This window comes from Callospermophilus lateralis, chromosome 6, assembly GCF_048772815.1.
Source record: "Callospermophilus lateralis isolate mCalLat2 chromosome 6, mCalLat2.hap1, whole genome shotgun sequence".
NCBI classification, from domain to species: Eukaryota; Metazoa; Chordata; class Mammalia; order Rodentia; family Sciuridae; genus Callospermophilus; species Callospermophilus lateralis.
Genome location: NC_135310.1, coordinates 161,375,347 through 161,394,717, shown reverse-complemented (window position 1 = coordinate 161,394,717; position 19,371 = coordinate 161,375,347). Strand labels below are relative to the sequence as shown.

General features: G+C 42.2%; 4 protein-coding genes, 2 non-coding genes and 2 pseudogenes across 7 annotated transcripts in view; 6 read left to right on the top strand and 2 right to left on the bottom strand.

Annotated features, from left to right (window-relative positions):
- Positions 1–19,371, top strand: part of LOC143401644 (uncharacterized) — a 742,139-nt gene that overhangs the window by 524,982 nt on the left and 197,786 nt on the right. The window lies entirely within an intron of this gene.
- Positions 695–1,313, bottom strand: H3c10 (H3 clustered histone 10). The gene has a single exon (XM_076859319.1). It carries the CDS (start codon positions 1,309–1,311, stop codon positions 901–903), a length of 411 nt encoding a protein of 136 aa, XP_076715434.1. The 5' UTR covers positions 1,312–1,313; the 3' UTR covers positions 695–900.
- Positions 2,503–2,947, bottom strand: LOC143401657 (histone H2A type 1). Its single transcript, XM_076859322.1, has one exon. It carries the CDS (start codon positions 2,909–2,911, stop codon positions 2,519–2,521), a length of 393 nt encoding a protein of 130 aa, XP_076715437.1. The 5' UTR covers positions 2,912–2,947; the 3' UTR covers positions 2,503–2,518.
- LOC143401659 (histone H2B type 1-C/E/F/G/I) lies at positions 3,086–10,083 on the top strand. 2 transcript variants are annotated; one of them, XM_076859324.2, is made up of 2 exons: positions 3,086–3,723; positions 9,829–10,083. In XM_076859324.2, exon 1 carries the CDS (start codon positions 3,210–3,212, stop codon positions 3,588–3,590), a length of 381 nt encoding a protein of 126 aa, XP_076715439.1. In that variant the 5' UTR covers positions 3,086–3,209; the 3' UTR covers positions 3,591–3,723; positions 9,829–10,083. The 2 variants fall into 2 exon arrangements, 1 of the variants encoding a protein (XP_076715439.1); XR_013091688.2 differs by lacking the exon at positions 3,086–3,723 and adding an exon at positions 4,144–4,207.
- Positions 7,694–9,110, top strand: LOC143401702 (transmembrane protein 161B-like; annotated as a pseudogene).
- Positions 10,214–12,475, top strand: LOC143401650 (small ribosomal subunit protein uS12 pseudogene; annotated as a pseudogene).
- Trnaq-uug (transfer RNA glutamine (anticodon UUG)) lies at positions 15,546–15,617 on the top strand. Its single transcript has one exon. It is a non-coding gene; the product is annotated as a tRNA-Gln (tRNA).
- Trnaq-cug (transfer RNA glutamine (anticodon CUG)) lies at positions 17,741–17,812 on the top strand. Its single transcript has one exon. It is a non-coding gene; the product is annotated as a tRNA-Gln (tRNA).

The following is a 19,371-nucleotide window of genomic DNA, read 5'->3' as shown; positions in this document are numbered from 1 at the left end:
TAAACCTGGAAAAAAAAATTATGTGGGATCTTCCTGAATTATTAATATGTTATTAATATAACTCTTAGTTTCTCCACCAGGAACGAAGGAATGCACTGCTTACAACACTCAAGAATACTATCTGTTTAGCAATTAGCCTTAGCTTGGATCAGCAGACACTTAACCTGCAGTATTCACCGGAGGCCCTGTGATCCCATTGCATCCTTCCTAAACAATGTTTTCCTCCCCAGAAGAAAATTAATTCCTAGTTGTTACCTAAAGATCAGTCCTTGTCCTTGATGCCAATCCAATAACAAGGACATTATTTTGAGAAAAAGGGAAAAGTTTTATTGCTTTGCTAGCAAAAAAGGTATTCCTGTCCGAGTCTGATTCTGACCAGGAGGGAGAACAGGGACTTTGAGGCGATTCAAAAGCTACATTCCACATGTTCTGTTAGAGTTTTAATTTACTTGTTAATTTGGGAGACTGAGATTGTCCCCAAAGTCTGCATTACTTAATTCCTGTTGTTGTGTGCTCAATGACTGATTTCATTGAGCAGATTCTAAGGCTGCAATAATGATGTTATCTAATTTCCAAAAGTATTGAGATTGTAATTCTGATTACTGGATAACATACATTAATAAGGTTTGATTAAAAATTGATTGATATTTTCCCCCAGACATTTTGCAAATTGAAAAGTTCAGGAGAGAGATGGTTCTATCTACCAGGTCTTATTTAGATGCTTATAAAATCACACTAACGAGCACACGTATAACAGTAGCAGGATACACTTCAAGTTTTATAGTGAGATTCTAAGAAGTCCAGAATTGAGATTAGGAAGTACAAGCAACAGTTCTTTTAAGCGTGCGTGTGGGTGGCTCTGAAAAGAGCCTTTGGGAAGGTGGCTAGGGAGTCTTGAGCTCACGCCCTTTCTCCCCGGATGCGGCGGGCCAGCTGGATGTCCTTGGGCATGATGGTGACGCGCTTGGCGTGGATGGCGCACAGGTTGGTGTCCTCGAACAGCCCCACCAGGTAGGCCTCGCTGGCCTCCTGCAGTGCCATGACGGCCGAGCTCTGGAAGCGCAGGTCGGTCTTGAAGTCCTGCGCGATCTCGCGCACCAGGCGTTGGAACGGCAGCTTGCGGATCAGCAGCTCGGTGGACTTCTGGTAGCGGCGGATCTCGCGCAGCGCCACGGTGCCCGGCCGGTAGCGGTGAGGCTTCTTGACGCCGCCGGTGGCCGGGGCGCTCTTGCGAGCGGCTTTGGTAGCCAGCTGCTTCCGCGGAGCCTTGCCGCCGGTGGACTTGCGCGCTGTCTGCTTCGTGCGGGCCATAGCTCCTCGGTTCGCGTAAAGAGAAAGCCGGCCGCTTACTTATAGTCGGAGTCTGAAGCTGATTGGACAAAAATAAGCCAGGCCCCCAATGATGATCAGATTGGTCAAGGACTTGAGACGTTCCCTATGGTACCTCAAATACTTTGATATTCTTAGTTTATATGACCTGTCCCCATTTTTCCTGTTTGCTTTATACCAGCTATTTCTAGTGGAAATAAATGCAAGTGATGTAATTTAACATTTCTAGAGCCAAATTACAGCAAAATAAAACGATGAGAAATGTGTTTCAATATTTTTCTTAACCCAATATGTCCACAATATTTCAATATAGTATTAGCATAAAAACTACCATACATTTTTTGGCACGCTAGATTTCGAAGGACTAGTGCCAAAAAGTACAATATTTAGTTCAGCAGTTCTTACTTCAGACTTCCAACTTCGAATTTGCCAGTGATTACGCGTTTGGCTACCATGTTAATCACTTAAACTCGACCGGTGACCTCAATGTTCAAGCCTTCACTTTAAAAATTTTAAGTTTATTTTGCACCAAGAAAATCTGACTTGCATGTGAAAAATTTAAACTAATAATCTGGAGAGAAACAACCTTGCACGAGATATTTTTCACTTTTAGATAACGCAGCACAATTCTATTTTTAAAGTGTGATTCCCTTACATTCATAAAACCTTTACCCATTTACACAAAATACTTAGTTAAGAAACCAAGTCAAATCATCTTTAAAGTAGAATCTAGCATGTGAAAAAGGCCATCAACTTGTAGCATTCACAACTGCATTAACAACAACAACAAAAAAAACAATAAGGACAGACACACAAGCTGGTAATTGTTCAAGTACCATTAATTAAACTGCACCCTTGGCTCAGGAAAGTAAAAAACCCTACGTGCTGAGGACTTATGTGCGAAAACTCAGGATATACCTAAAACCATTACATTTAGCACTGAAAATAATCCCTTCACCTGATCCTCTTTCGGTAGGACTAACAAGTGTGGGGGCGGGGGGGTGAGAGTTGTGAAAAAAACGGGCATAGCCACGAAACATATGAAAATGTAGATCTTTTAGAAAAAAACTACGATTTGAGGCTAATTGAGCCTGAAAAGATGTAAGCCCAGCGTTCAGTTCTTCTACGGAAAATTGTAGGTGGCTCTGAAAAGAGCCTTTGGTTTTAGGAAGATTAGGTTATAGGAACTTCACTTTCCCTTGGCCTTGTGGTGGCTCTCGGTCTTCTTGGGCAGCAGCACCGCCTGGATGTTGGGCAGGACACCGCCCTGCGCGATGGTGACTTTGCCCAGCAGCTTGTTGAGCTCCTCGTCGTTGCGGATGGCCAGCTGCAGGTGGCGCGGGATGATGCGCGTCTTCTTGTTGTCGCGGGCCGCGTTGCCAGCCAGCTCCAGGATCTCGGCCGTCAGGTACTCCAGCACCGCCGCCAGGTAGACGGGCGCGCCGGCCCCGACCCGCTCGGCATAGTTGCCCTTGCGCAGAAGGCGGTGGACTCTGCCCACCGGGAACTGCAGGCCGGCGCGGGAGGAGCGCGTCTTGGCCTTGGCGCGAGCCTTGCCACCCTGCTTGCCGCGTCCAGACATACTCACAGACAAACCCGGGATCCTCTAAAACTGGAAGGCAAGTGGAAGGACGCAGTGTTTATAGTCTCCTCTGGGCGCGAAAACGAAGCGGTAAGATGGGTTGGGTTTCATTTTCATTCTGACCAATGGAACGCACTTTTGCAAGACGCGGACTTTGATTGGACAGAACTGGCACCTGACGTCAGGCCAAGTTAACCACCAATCACCACAGACCTCTACTACTCCTCATTTACATAACATTCTATACTTAAAGAGGCGCGGGTGGTGAACTCCTCACTTTCGCCAGTTCCTTCTCGCCATGCCTGAGCCAGCCAAGTCCGCTCCTGCCCCGAAGAAGGGCTCCAAGAAGGCGGTGACCAAGGCGCAGAAGAAGGACGGCAAGAAGCGCAAGCGCAGCCGCAAGGAGAGCTACTCGGTCTATGTGTACAAGGTGCTCAAGCAGGTGCACCCCGACACCGGCATCTCGTCCAAGGCTATGGGCATCATGAACTCGTTCGTGAACGACATCTTCGAGCGCATCGCGGGCGAGGCCTCGCGCCTGGCGCACTACAACAAGCGCTCGACCATCACGTCCCGGGAGATCCAGACGGCCGTGCGCCTGCTGCTGCCCGGGGAGCTGGCCAAGCACGCCGTGTCCGAGGGCACCAAGGCTGTCACCAAGTACACCAGCTCCAAGTAAATGGTCCTGAGGCCGCGTTGACTAAACCCAAAGGCTCTTTTCAGAGCCACCCACACTTCCTAAAAAGTGCTGGGATACTTATTGATGTCATTTTCCTGGCTTTTGCGGTTTTACGAGATGAAAAAACAAATTGGTGAGTTGCAATTAAGAGGTCACCAGGCGTTGTTAGCGGATGAAGCCATGGAGTGTTAGGTCGTAGCGTTTGAGCTTGTACACCACCCCCGTGGTGGTGATCTCGGCGTGCTCCTTATAAACCCGCGAATTCGCTACTGGGGTAGGCCAGCCAGCGGATGGCGAGTTTGGTGATGCCTAAATGTTGTCACGTGTCGTCTTGTGGTGGCGCTTCCCTCCGTCCGTCCCCCCCTACCCTCCGCCCTCGGTTAAACATACTTATTTTGGCAACAAAACCTAGAAAACCAAAATCGGGTAAACGTGTTGTCAGAAGGCTTCGGACCAAATTGAAAACTGGAGGAACAGCCTTGCAAACCTCACAGTTGTAGGAGGAGACTATCAGCGCCGCCCGCTAGCAGGCATCCGAGCAATCTTACGTGACCGCAAGGCTGGCTCTGTACTGAAGCCTTGAGTGTCCTCCAGTCTCCGAAATATGATTGTTTTAGGTAAGGAATTGCTTGGTGAAGATGGCTCTCTGCTTGCGGAAGTGGGAAGGTAGTGTAACAAAATTCACAGCCTAGGTTGGATAGGATGAAAGGCCTGCCTTCTGGCGCCAGCGGCAGCACTTGCCATGTGTCACCACGAATAAATTTAAGGACTCAGTTATCTGTTTATCTGTAGAATTAATGTATTATTACTAAGCACAGCGTGTACAGTTTGGCATGTTACAATGTTGGATTTGTGTTAACTTGTTACAACAGCACCATAATGAAGTAAGTACTGCCATCTTTGGTTTCTCAAATGTCCAAGGTCATACAAGCCACAAGCGGGGTGAATAGAACTTAAGCAGCCGAACTCTGGAGGTGTACTGCTTGTCTTAGGTCATAACCCTGTAAATAAGCACTAAAAGAAGCCTTTGCTTTTATCTGTCACTCTTGCATTACAACTATCTGTTTATTCAATTTTGTTGGATATTAACATGTTCAGGTACTGTGCTTGACCCTTAATCCACTTAGGCCAGTTCTTACCTCTGTCTTGAAGCAAGTTAAGCAGTTTCTTGTAGATGTCTTTCCTCTGTAAAATGTGAATAACCTGGAGATTTCAATGACAATTTTAAAAGAGGATCTTTTAATAGTCACTCGGTATTTCTTTTTCCTTTTTTCTCTTGACCTTTGCATATATCAGAATCATGTATGTGAAGACTATTACAATAATAAAGCATTTTCCTACAGGAAAACCAATAAATCAACAATCTCTGGCCAAATTTTTATTCATGAACTGCCATCCTGTTGCATTACGGTATTAACAGAACTTAGGAGATGCTTTTTAATCACCCTTTCCTGGTTCTAAGAGAAATTTCTGTAACTGACCAGCCCAAAGTGATCAGTAAAACTTAGCATCTTGACTCTTCTTAATGGCTTCACTAGAAACTAGATACTAAAGTACATTTTTAAATGTTTTTCTTGGTACTATTAGGTAGACATTAGACAAGAGCAGGGGATCAGCCCTTTAGGAATACTTGGTACAGAGCACATGAGTTAATCAACACCCCTACCTCATTGGCACTCAGTGATGTAGCTGACAGGACAGCTACTTCAGGACCCTTAAATGGTCTCAGCCTTACAAACTACTCCTTTAGAATAGAAGGAAGATAGATAAATTCAGGAGAGGACAAGGATGTATTTGCTCAGAAGGGCCTGATTGATAAGATGTCTTAAACAAGACACAACACAAACAACCCAGACCAGAGATCCCCAGACTTGGGAAAGCAGGATGATTGAGACCAGAGCCTACCACCATAAACTATGTAAAACCAGTTCCAATTAGGACCTGTCAGCCAGGCCAAGATGACCGAGAGCTGCCTCAGGTTCTTAAGCTAATGTGTTTGTGAATCCAGAGCCCATAAGTAATATGAGGGCAGCACCTTCTCACAATCTCCCTCCTTGCCAAATAAAAGCTAGTACACAAAGAAGTAAGTTGCCCTTCTGAGAAATATCTCTCTCTCTCTCTCTCTCTCTCTCTCTCTCTCTCTCTCATGCTTCCCCCTTCTACTTTCTCTCCTAATAAACTTTGCTGTACTTTCACTAAATCTCAGATCTTGCTTGAAGTCCTATTATGCAAGATCACAAAAGCAGAGATCACAATGCAATCTCTGTTAAAAACTTTTCCCAGGTATCATGTTATCTCTGCTATTGGTACCACCAAATCCCAGCTGTATTTCCTAAACCATTCACCACCCAGTAACATTTTATTCAGTATCTACTATTCACCATAATCCTTTCATTGTCTGCTGGGATAGGAATGGAAAATCCTGAATAAGTCTACCAAACTTTAATTCTTAGTCAATGCTGGTGATCCTGCAACCTGGTAGAACTTTCAAAAAGAGTTTCACCAGGGGCAGTAGCACATGCCTGTAATCCTAGTGGCTCAGGAAGCTGAGACAGGAGGATCACGAGTTCAAAGCCACCCTCAGCAAAAGTGAAGCACTAAGCAACTCAATGAGACCCTATCTCTAAATAAAATACAGAATATGGCTGGGGATGTGGATCAGTGGTTGAGTGCCCTAGAGTTCAATCCCTAGTTACTCCACCCCCAACAACAACAACAAAAGAATTTAGTAATATCTGTCAAAATTAAAAGTTCTTATATGCTTACACCCAGAAAGTCTACCTATATAAAATTACTATTTTTAAAAATGTGCAAAATGATATATTTACAGGATTTTTCAGCAGCATAGTTTGAAGTGCAAAAGACTAGAAGCAATCTGAATGATCAGCAATAAATTTCAGTATACCATTCTACTTGGTGGATAAACAAATAAGAATGCTGTTTTTCTTCCCTGTGCCACATAATGTTCTAAAAGTTCTTTAAATAGTTTGATTTTTCATAGCAACTTTATGAGATTAAATATTATTATAACTGTTTTACAGATCATAAAGTGAGGATTCAGAGGAATTGCACAAACTGCCTGAGGTTGTATAGCTGGTTAGTAGTGACAACATGTTCGAAACCAGACTTTGGCTTCAGAGTCCATATTACAGCTACTGTAGACTATACAGCCTCTCTAGGCACTTGTGGTGACGATCTTCAAAATTTACTGTCAAATACCAAAAGCAAGTAGAGGATAGTGCAGTAGAAGTGTGTGCATGTGTGGTGGTGGGTGGGTATGCTTGTGTAAAGTGTGTGTGCAAGAGCATGTGTGTGTGCACATGTGTACACGCACATTTGTGGTATGTGTTTGTAGTAGGTATGTGCCTGTGTGTGGGTGCTTATAGAAATGCAAACTATCTCTGAGAGAATACTAAACAACTATAATTGTGGTTGCCTCTGAAGAAAGATAGCTAGATGGATGGAGGATCTTTTCATTATAACTTTTTTAAGGTGTTTGGATTTTGATTCATAAAATGCACTGTTCATTCATAAATAGTATAAAGAATCCCTTCACTAAATATTGCTAAAACACACCTTAAGACAATATAATGAATATTCCTGGAGAGGTGTGTGAAAAGCCTAAGGAGCACAGAATAAATAGCATTGCTGATAGGAGTAGAGGGAATGCAAGACAGCTTTCCAGGCAATGAAGTAAGAAAATCAGAAATGGTGTGGTGGGCCTAAGGTCTGCAGGGACAGATGGAAAGAGCAGCCCAAGAGGAAGCTGTCAGTAGCTACACCAAGGTCTTCCTTTGAGGTGTCTTTAAATGATGACAGAGCTTGAGGATAAAACAAGTAGACATGAACTCTGAAGAGCATCAAGACTCTGAAATATGTACAATTCTAGATGCCAGTTTAACATGACATAGTTACTCATTAAATCAATCTAGCAATCACAGTCTTTCTTTGTTCCTCTGAGCAGGTGGAAGAAAGTACCATTAGTCCCTTTTGGAACTAGTAGACAAATCTGACAAGTAATAATTCACACTTAAAAAGAGAGAGATCAGCTTCCTCACGGTTTCTGCAACATGAGCAGGGGAGATCCGGCGGCTCCGGGGTGTCTGGTCCACTACCCGTCCTTGGTGCCATGTTTAAGGTGGTATCAGCATCCTACAGAAGAAGAATTAAGAATTCTTGCAGGGAAGCAACAAAAAGGGAAAAGCAGAAAAGACAGGAAATATAATGGTCACATTGAAAATAAAGCACTAATCATTCCAAAGGATATTGACCTTCATCTAGAAACAAAGTCAGTTACAAAAGTGGATACTTTAGCATTGCATTACTTTCCAGAATACCAGTGGTTGGTGGATTTCACAGTGGCTGCTACAGTTATATATCTAGTAACTGAAGTCTACTACAGTCTTATGAAGCCTACACAGAAAATGAATATCAGCTTAATATGGTGCCTGCTGGTTTTGTCTTTTGCAATTAGAAGATGGTGGTGAAAGATCAGTTTGTGTCACCTTTGGATTTTTTTTCCTTGTCAAAGCAATGGCAGTTTTTATTGTAACAGAATTATCTGGAATTTGAACTTGAAACTGGGTTTACAAATTTTTCAGACAGTGCCATACAATTTCTTGAAAAGCAAGGTTTAGAATCTCAGGGTCCTATTTCAAAACCTACTTTCAAATTTTTCCTGGATATTTTCTGTTTACTCATTGGGGCTTTTTTTGACATTTCCTGGATTACGGCTGGCTTAAATGCATCTGGATGCCCTGAATTTAGTAACAGAAAAAATTACACAGTAAGCAGAAAATGCACTTAAACACATGCAGATAAATATATGTTTTTCATCTTAATGAAGAACATTACTTCATATCAACTTCTTGGCACTTTTATTTATGGTTCTGCTCTGGGTAAAACCAATCACCAAGACTACATTATGAACCCACCATTGGGTAAAGAAAGTGTCCCTTTAATGACAGAAGCTACATTTGATACTCTACGACTCTGGTTAATAATCCTGCTGTGTGTTTTGAGATTGGCCATGATGTGTAGTCACCTGCAAGCATATTTAAACTTAGCCCAGAAGTGTGTGGATCAGATGAAGAAAGAAGTAGGTCGAATAAGTATAGTTGAGCTACAGAAAATGGTGGCTCGAATCTTTTATTACCTTTGTGTCATTGTCCTGCAGTATATGCCACCTCTGGTAATGCTGCTTCATACAACTCTGCTTTTGAAAATACTAGGCAATCATTCCTGGGGCATTTATCCAGAATCTGTCTCTACCTTGCCAGTGGATAATAGTCTACACTCCATTTCTGTTTACTCTGAATTACCATCTGCTGATGGGAAGATGAAGGTAACTGTTCCACAAATAACAGTGGCACTGAGCAGCTTAAAAACACTTTTACTCCTCTCCTTTTTCGAGGACTTCTATCATTTTTGACATGGTGTTTTGAGATTGGCCATGCTGCTTGCCTCTTTTCTACAAGCCTTTTGGGGCTCTTCTATCATCAGAATCTGACTATGGGATGAATCTCAGTTAACAAAAAGGGTTATCCAAGTCACACTTGGAATTCAAATATCTGTGTCCTTGAAGGGCTAGCAAAAACCAGAAGAAAGCAAATACAAAGGAAAAAAAATACATATCAAAGTATCCTGTTTAAAATGCTTCCTCTGTATTCTCAGGGTGAGTTAATGTTGTACTATTTAAAATCACAAGGTGGATTATTAACTATTACACTTTTTCACTGGAATTTTAACTTACTGTTTTAACTAATGTGAGAGGGCTATCTGCAGGGGTAATACTTGTGATTACCTTGGTTTACAGAAACCTCCAGCAGTCTTTCAAACTAGTTACTGAATGCTCTTAATGGTATTAAGGTACTGTTAGTAGTCCTAGTGGCTGACTATAGAACAATCTTCAAACTGAGCCATGCTTTAGGGGAGAGAACAGAACTAAAGTCATTTCTGTTGGTAATATATTAGTTACTCTTCAAACAACAAAAAAAATCCAACAGAAAGGAAGAGATACCTACTGTATATTACAGTAAGGAAAGCTGCATAGATACTTTAAATTTAATGGAGTTGTATGTGCTTGATATCTGCAAGTACTACTGCTTGAGAGTAGCAAAAGTGTTGTTTTAAATTATATTTTACCTAAGTTGAAAGTTCTTTCTTTTTTTTTTTTTTTTTTGAGAGAGAGAGAGAGAGAGAGAGAATTTTTTAATATTTATTTTTTTTTTTTTTTTAGTTTTCGGCGGACACAACATCTTTGTTTGGATGGAACCTGGGCGGCATGCATGCCAGGCAAGCGCGCTACCACTGAGCCACATCCCCAGCCCAGTTGAAAGTTCTTTTAAAACTGTTGGCCATATGAACATTTGCAGTCTTGCTGTTAGGTTTGGGCCTGCCATATTTTATTTTATTCTGTGATCCTAGATAGTTTCTTTTAATTGTCTAAAAATATGTATCAGTACTGATCAGACTTTTAAGAAATTACTTTGAAATCCTGCTGACTACATGTATGTATTGTATATATAATATATTAAATATATAATATATTGAGATTATAAAAGATGAAAATATTGGGATCCTTATAATATTTTAAGTTCTGAATGTATGTTAAAAACTGATTTGAATGAGATGTATTTGTATCTAGAAATTTTATTTCTGTTTGGAATGAGATTAAAATACATTTTGAAAGTTCAAAAAAAAAAGAGATATCAGATATAATATTGCTAGTTTATAGCTTATGATCAAATAAGGAAATGGATTGGAATTGCATACCACACAGATACAGATCTATGGGATGTGCAGCTATGTCTAGTGTCTGCACATTTAAGGAGACTTGGTACAAGTGAGATGACCCTCCCTGTTTGTGTTGATTTGAATAAACAACCTGGTGCAGTGGTACAAGACGCCATCTGGTGAGCAAAGCACCATCCCTCAGCAAACTGAATATATTGGCTCCACAATTTTGAAATCCTGCCTCTAGAAACATATGAATAAGTTTCTTTTATTTACAAGCCACCTAGCTTATGGTTTTTTTTTTTGTTTTTTTGTTTTTTTGTTTTTTTTTGTTATAACAGCCTAAATGGATTAAAGTGCACAAAACTGTATCATGTGGGAGAAAGAATTTCACATGCCATCTCAAATTCTTTGACCTCATTTATAAAAAGAATTATAATTCTTTTTGCTTCAAGAAAGAGGGAACATGTCCTTTGATTTTCTTCTAGTCATTTTGTTAATTACAAACTTCATTTATGAAACTAACTAGATTCTGAATTTGTATTTGTAAATATGATAAGATAAAGTAGGCCTGAATGCATATTTTGCATGAAGAAACAGGAGAAAGCTGAAGAAGATGCGATTTCATAACAAGAGGATAGAAAGCATGTAGAACCCGTATAGTATGCTTTGTTTTTTGGGTTTTTTTTAATCTTCATATATTTAGTGTAGGTAGATTCAAATTCTTTCATGCAAGTTTTTTCTCATTTTTCAAAAATTTTATAGCCTCATGTTTCCCTATGAGAATCTGCTCTTTGGTCTCTCAGAACATATTTATAAGAACACGCTAGAGTGGAATAATCTGGGGGATTTAAGGCTGGGAAACCTTGAGGCATGTCAGTTTGTTTGTGCTGCTATAAAAGAATGTCTGGCTCTTTTGCTCGCCCGTGGCATCGACAAGATGGCAAGTGTCACCGTCTTCGTACTGCCAGGAAGCTCCGTAGTCACCAGTGGGACCAAAAGTGGCAGGATAAACCATACAAGAAGGCCCATTTGGGTACAGCCCTGAAGGCCAACCCTTTTGGAGGTGCTTCCCATGCAAAGGGAATTGTAGGAAAAAGTAGGGGTTGAAGCCAAAAAACCAAATTCTGCCATCAGGAAGTGTGTCAGGGTCCAGCTGATCAAGAATGGCAAGAAAATCATGGCTTTTGTACCCAGTGATGGTTGCCTGAACTTTATTAAGGAAAATGATGAAGTTGTAGTTGCTGGATTTGGTCGAAAAGGTCATGCTGTTGTTGACATTCCTGGAGTCCGCTTCAAGGTTGTTAAAGTAGCCAATGTCTCCCTTTTGGCCCTATACAAAGGCAAGAAGGAAAGATCAAGATCATAAATTTTGCTGATGAAAACAGTATTCCAGAAATGTTTTGTATTTTATTGTCTCCCTCTTGCTGCCACAAGTTACATTGTGTGCTTTACCAGTTTTAGGAAATGGAAGAATGATTATTTGAGCATTTGTTAGAATAAGTGGGGTTAGTAATCTAGAACAGCTTCCCTTCCTTCATGGAGTAAAGGAAATGATTTAAACCTTTAATAAATGCCCAGTTTTTTTACTCTAGAGTACTTTTTAAACTGATTGAATTTCTAGATTTTATTTTAGCGGTTCTCAGGTTTCATTGAGCAGGGATCCATGGGTATCCTTGGAAGCACATGCTTGCCACCATCTTCCTGGGGCTCCAAGATGATAAAGAATCCTCATAAATTGCTCCCTGTTCCGTTGAATACCTAAAGGTATCAGCATGTATGTTGTAATTCCGTATCTATGTTATTCTGTTTAAAGTGGGAATGATTTAGTTGATGGAAGTACCTGCCAGGCAAATTGAGGCACAGAGGGAAAGGTTATCAAAGAGCAAGGAAGAATCATAAGCCACATAATTGGTCTTTTGGGTGCCTTTTCTCATGAGTATCAGTAAATGATATATTTTGACCTTAAGTTTTATTTGTATGTTGTGTTTTGATAACTATTGAAGGTGAGTGTTGAGTACATGGAACTTCTACTGTCAAAATTTTTGTTTTTGAAATTTCCATAAAGGGCATGGCTGTTAGCCTTCTGGATTACATTAGTGATCTAAAAACTCCTGTTGACTGCATTAATAAATGTGGTTAATTTGTTTGAAAAAAATAAAAATAAAAGAATGTCTGACACTGGATCATTTATCAAGAACAGAAATTTGTTTTCTCACAATTTTGGAGGTACAATTCTAAGATCAAGGCCCCAACAAGTCTGGAATCTGGTGAGGGCCTGGGCTGTGCTTCTAAGATGGCTATTGACCTCTGTGTCCTCAGGAAGGGGGAGGGAGTACTGTGTCCCCACTGCCTACTGCAACCCAAGGGCAAAAAGTAACCCACCTCTGACTCCATGGGGCACTTTGATGATGGCATTGACCATAAATGAGGACAGAGCTTTGTGACCTAACACCTCCCAACAGGCCCCACTCCTCAATGTCGTGGCATCCGGATTAAGTGTCTACCACATGAATTTGGGGGAATGCACACAGATCACAGCAAGCAAGGCCCCACACACTGGACTCTCCCCTAGCCAGTTCACATCAGCAGTGTGATAAGGTGTAATTGACTGGTGCAAGCAGGGACCTTATCAGGATGCTTGCACTTGATGGATACACTCACATTGCCAAAACTTAGAAGGCATAGCAGTGCATAGCAGAAATCTTACGAGAACTTTTAGAAATTGCTGTTATAGAAGATGTGCCTGGCCTAAGCTCTGACCACAAGTTCTCCATCAAAAAGTGTTTTAGCGAGGAAAAAAAAGGTAAAGTAAATGAAGTAGCCTAATCACTAAGCAGCATTCCCACAATTCCAGGGGTGTATTATAACTTTTCTCACTGGCAGCCAACACACTTCTGTTTTCCTTCACTTCGTAGAATTTCTTTCTAGATTTTAAGCATGCCAGTTATAGACTCATGCTCGGGTCTGTCGTTAAATTGTTACCATTTCACTTTGACTTTTACATTTGACTTGATGATTTTCCTAAGGTCTGGGAAAGAATATTTTATTGGGTTTTGCTCATATGATAACCAAGTTCTATCCTTTCTTCAAATTCTGGGAAATAACTCCATTTGAGGCCTATAACACAAATTTCTTGATGACAGCCTCAGACGATGCACTTGCATCTTAAAAAGCTTAGCACAGCTCAGTTCTCGAGTATGCTGAGCTGGAATTTCAGTGTCTGGGTGTACAGAAGTCTACAGGCTCAGAATTTTAGTCAATTTTGCTATGTATAAGAACTGTGTGTCAGAAAGAAAGGAAAAGAGTGCAAAGACCTACAGGCTTGGCCACGCAAATGAGTCTAAGTTCCCATTCAGTGGCCCACAGCTCTTCCTGTCCCTCCCCATTCAATGGAAGTAGGAGCTAGACCATCTAGCCTGATTCTGAGGTCAGAGAGAGAAAAAAATCAGGATAGGCAGGCAGACAACCAGCAAGAAAGGGAAAAGAAACTGTAACTTTAAATCGGAGCAGCTCCACACCCTCACCTTTACTCCCCAGGCCTGAATTCATAAAAAACCTTTAAATCTTAGAGTACTGTGAGTCTAGATGATTAATGCCTGCATGCATGGCTAGCTTACATAACCTATTTTCTTTAGACTAAATAAAGCCAAGGGAAAAATATTGTTAGAGACTTGTCGTGGGTATATTCCAAACATCATCTGTTCGCTGGATGCAATCAACCTAGAGATCCTGAAAGGATCAAGTACTGAGGAGCCTGTTTGTGCTCCATGGCAAAGAGAATGCAATTCACCAAGCTATCACCCCAACAGTCCCAGTCTCCTGGTTTACAGTTTCCTTTAAAAGAAGAGCCAGAGACCCCCAAAGTGTCTCCCTCTCACATGACTTCTCCCTTTGAGAGAGCATCCTGCACTATTGCTGCTTTCCTGAATAAGTCACCTTGCTTTCCTAAAAAAATCTTTGTGCCTCTTTTCATGCATCCTGAAATTTCTTTCTGGGCAAGTCAAGAACCTGCAGGACTGAGTTGAGGTCTCTTCTTCCTTCTGGGAACCTCCTCAGACCCCTATCCAGTGACCATTCCTTGATGAGAAAACAAAAACAAAGCAACAACCTAAGGATCTGAGGCCACAAAGGGGCCTCCAGTCCAAGGAGGCAGTTATTGCTGTGCAACTAGACCTGTGCGGAGACTCATTCTACCCAGCCTCAACTGCAGAGTGGGAAGTAGGAAACCAGCCCGGTTTCATTGGAAAGTGGTAAGAACCAAATAAGAAGTCCTCTGCAACAGAAATAATTAAGCACCATGCATTAGGGGGATGAGAATGATACTGGAATCACAGGGGGACTTTGGGGAGCGTCTTCTCATCCCTAATCATCTTATTAATATATTTTACTTTTTCACGTTTCACTCCACTGTCTCACACCCCAGGTCAACAATATTGTGACCAACCATCAGTTCTAAAGATACATAACAAATTCTTAAAGGGTCTCGTAAGGAATCTTTGAACGTAGTTGTTCACTAAAGCATTAGTCATGGCCGCAGAAAGCTGGGGTTTGTCCACCCGGACGTCAGTGAGAGTGCTTAGGTCAGGATCCTGTGCTGGTTCCTACTGCCACGTAAACCAGCCAGAACCCCGGGGCATGAAACAAACATGTCATCTTCCCGGGTGTGCAGCCGAGATGGCCACGGGCCGTGATGCAGACGGCGGGCGAGTGTCTGCGCTCTCCAACAGCAAGGTGGCCCGCGCGCAGCCGGACGGTCACGGGCTAGCTGGGGAGGGATTCCGTCTCCACCGACGTCGGGGGCAGCAGCGAATTCCGGTTTCAAAATGAAGTGAATAGGTCCTGATCAGCGCTGCCAATCGCCTGCGAGGATGATTTTGTGGAGGCTCCAGACAATACGGGAACGAGCATTTCACTGTCAGAAAAGGCCCCGGGAACACCCAGTGGACGCTCAAGCTGGTTTCCCCAAAGTTGTGCGTCCTGAGGGCAGCCCCCTGTGCCGCACCGCAGTGGGCGTGGCGAGACGTCCAGCATCTCCTACCCCGACGTGACCCCAAAAGGACGGTTGGCCCTGGACCTGCAAAACACCCACAGGTTTCCCAAATGCTCCGCTAGGGGGCGCGGGCATCTCATTGAAAGAGACCGTCTTAAAATTTCATGGTGACGGTGCAGGGATTGATCTTTGTCACAAGAAAAACTTGTTAGAAGAAGCTGCTTGCTGGCCCCATGGTGTAATGGTTAGCACTCTGGACTTTGAATCCAGCGATCCGAGTTCAAATCTCGGTGGGACCTCATCCCTTTTGTCACTTTTCCCTGCAAATCCACCGTTATGTTTATCCTGAGATCCACTAACACCTGAGACCCAAATCTTATCTTTTCAAACCTTCGTGTCATCCAGCCCACCCACCATTTTCTCTAATGAGCAAAGTAGTCTCTGTGCTCAGAAGTGCGAGCCCACCTTGCAAGCAAGCCCATAGGCAGAAATCAACATTCTAGACGGTGAGGGGCTCATCCCTCCGGGGTCTCCCTTTGGCTTGATTCCTAGAAAGGAATGTGTGCATAAAGGAGAAGTGCCTGATTTTAAAAGAATGCTCACATTACCTGCTCCCTGCCTGGAAAGCAGCATCTCAACTCAAAAATCGAGGGCAGTGAACTTGGACCTGTGCTTCCTCCAGGCTTCACTCTTCCGCGGAAGGCTGGCCTAAAAGCCCAGCCCAGGGAGGGGCTGGGTTGTGGCTCAGTGGTAGAGTGCTCCCGGAGTGCTCCCCGAGTGCTCCCCTAGTGCTCCCCTAGTGCGGGTGAGGTACTGGGTGAGGCACTGGGTTTGATACTCAGCGCCACATTAAAATAAGTAAATAAAAATAAAGGTGCGGGCTGGGGATGTGGCTCAAGCAGTAAGGCGCTCACCTGGGATGTGTGGGGTGCTGGGTTCGATCACACCACATAAAAATAAAATAAAGATATTGTGTCCACCGAAAACTAAAAAATAAATATTAAAAAATTCTTTCTCTCTCAAAATAAGTAAATTGAGGCGTGGTGTCCACCTACAACTGAAAAAAAAAATACTTTTAAAAAAAGAGTCGAGTTCACAGGTGGGAGCAGAAAGCATCATGGCTGCAAATCTCACTGCCCTTGGTGAAGCCTCTCCCTTGCACTGGGTTTCTCTGTATGGCACTTAGCAGTTTGCAGTGACAGCCCTGGAGAGTCACTCCAGTCCTTTACCTTCTGCTTGAGGCTGCTCTCTACATACCAACAATTGTCACCCTAGCCTGCACACATCTCCAACCTATTCGCCACTTTTCCTGTCACACACAAAGCCCAAAGTTAGCTTCGATTTCCTCCACTCATTTTTCCCTCTTCTTTTGTTTTGCCTGCAAAACTTTTTTTCCTCCTGTCCACCTTCATGAGATCTAGATCTCTAATTCTCCTTACATACTCATTTGGACCTCCCAGACCTTCCCACTGGGGCCTTTGCTGGGATCCCTTTACCTGGGTTCAGGTATCCCATCTGTGGGCGTGAAGTCTGTCTGGTTTGGGTTACCTGCCAGTTGTAGGAAGCCCAGCTCCTATCCTAGGTCTGGCTCCTGGATGGTCCTGACTACATCTGGAAATTAAATGGAAGATTCTTTATCCCTGCAGAGTAGGCAAGGATCTAGGCTGAAGGCCCCTGTCTCCTTCCCTGACACAGGCACTTACTCTTCCCTGGTCATCAGGGCCTTCCCTGATGCTCTCTTCCAGCTGGCCTGAAGGAGAGTCTGACAGCACTGCAGACTATGGCCCCAGAGAGAGCAAATGAACTCACTTTTGACCCCAGGCCTGCTGCAGAGGCACCTCTCCATGTGGGGCACTCTAACTAACAATTCAAGAACTCCATGGAGACTCCCCTTTGGCATTGGAAAATGGGAGAAAATCGATGTATTCCCTTTGGGTGGATATGCTCAGGGACCAGAAGCCCATGAGCTCTTCCTGTGCAGGTCAAAATCATCCCCATCATAAGGTTTTCCCACAAGGTTTGGGCATTTGGAATCTTCCTGTGGAAAAGTTGGACTCTCTCCTGCAGGGTTACTACCCTCTCTATGCAAAGAATTGTTCTTCATCATTCTAGGTCTTCTCTAGGCCTGAGGAAAAGCCAACTGTTCAGAAAAGACCTCATATAAAGACCTTGTCCTGTGACAGCCACTGCAAGGGACAGTCACAAGAAACCTGTTATTTGTAGGATGTGTTAGTCAGCTTCTTATAGCTATGACAAATACCTGAGAAAAACAACTAAAGGATAAACCATGTTTTGGCTCATGGTGCCGGCTTGGGGAGAGCGTCAGCGCCTGGGACCGCCCAGAAGAAGAGGTAGGAGCCAGAGGCAGGAGCCCAGCCGAGCAGCACACAGAGAGGTCTTGATAAAGGCCATGCAGGCAGCAGGCCCCATGGTGTAATGGTCAGCACTCTGGACTCTGAATCCAGCGATCCGAGTTCAAGTCTCGGTGGGACCTTCCTAATTTTCCTCATTTGTTCTTCCCAAACTACTGACGGTTTTCTTGTTTGTGATTCCATTCCGATTCAGTCACGTCTGAAGACACCAGAGCTAAATGGGGACAGGGGCGAAGGACACACTTCCAGCACAAGTTTGCTTTTTATGTACAGAGTACTTTTAAAAAATTACGTATTCGCTTTTTAATGATTGCATACTGCCACTAAATTTAAAAACCAATGAAAAAACTCAAAATACAGGAAAATATTGGTAACGACTAAAAATAATGTCTTCCTTTTTGCATATTTTTCTGTTTCAGAGCGCTATGAAAGGTAGCTAGTCATCGATTTTAAGCATAAACACGTGACACGTTGAGATGAAATTCTATGGCAGATCGGGAATGGAAAGAGAGAAGAAGGATTCATGAATATTTTTAAACTGATAAATAAAACTATAGAAGTATATTTTCAAATAATTCCAGTTCATGACAGATTGTTAGATTTTGGGTTACAATAGACAATATTCATTAAAAGCTTATTCTTCTAATGTTCAAATTTCACCACATGCTGGCAATTCTATTCTCAAAATTATTTAAATTTATGAAAAAACAGTTCAGAAGACCAGTGGGAAACAATGCATGGAAGCATAAAAAAATATGGTGCAATTGGTGAAAACTCCCAAGGGTTGATAGAGCTGAGGACACTGCTTTTGATTGACATGATGAGAGAACAGCTCATCCTCATCTCGCATGCTCAGACTCCTCCAGACGCCTCCATTTCTATTTTTCAAGTGGATTTTTGTTCTGTGATATTGTATGCATTTTAGTTAAGATAGTTTGTATTTTTATTTTGTAAGAATTCATTTAAGCATTTTTATTAAGCATTCAATGATTAAATATTTTTAACAGTTATCAAATCAATGTGTTTTCTTCTGAGTTCTCAATTTCAGCTATATTGGCTATTTATATATTGTATTTAATCACTACTCGATTTTATATCTTGTATTTAAATCACTACTTAATCTGGAACTTGGTTTGTCATAAAAAATAGTTGAGTGATAAATGTCCCTTTTTTGTTTTCTTCCATAGGCAAAGTTAGATGTGCTGTCATAATGTATTTTAAAATTACCTTTGCCTACGGATAAGAAGTATTAACTTTCTATGCATCCTTGAATCCACTCTTAATTTACATATTTCCCTGTATGCATACATATGCTAACGAAAATCTTTTAATTACCTTAAATTTAATACATTTTACTTCCCCAGAGGATTTTAACCCCAAGGGTATTAGACATTTTCAGCACAGAGAAATGAAGAGGTAAAACTTAATTGGAATTAAACCTGAAAATATTGCTTTTTCTTCCCAAGTATGACTTGCCTGTCTTTGAAAATAGTGAAAAGAGAGCTATGCAAACATCTGGACAAGGAAGAAGAAAAATGTCAACCACATTTCTTAAAGAGGACAGCCACAGTGACACAATCTATTTAAGAGAGCAAATAGGTTTTTTGCAGGCATTCTAAAAGCTGTGGTAGTTCTCGAAATAGTTAGAACAGGAGAGTTTTGATCCATGAACCTCCGGGTT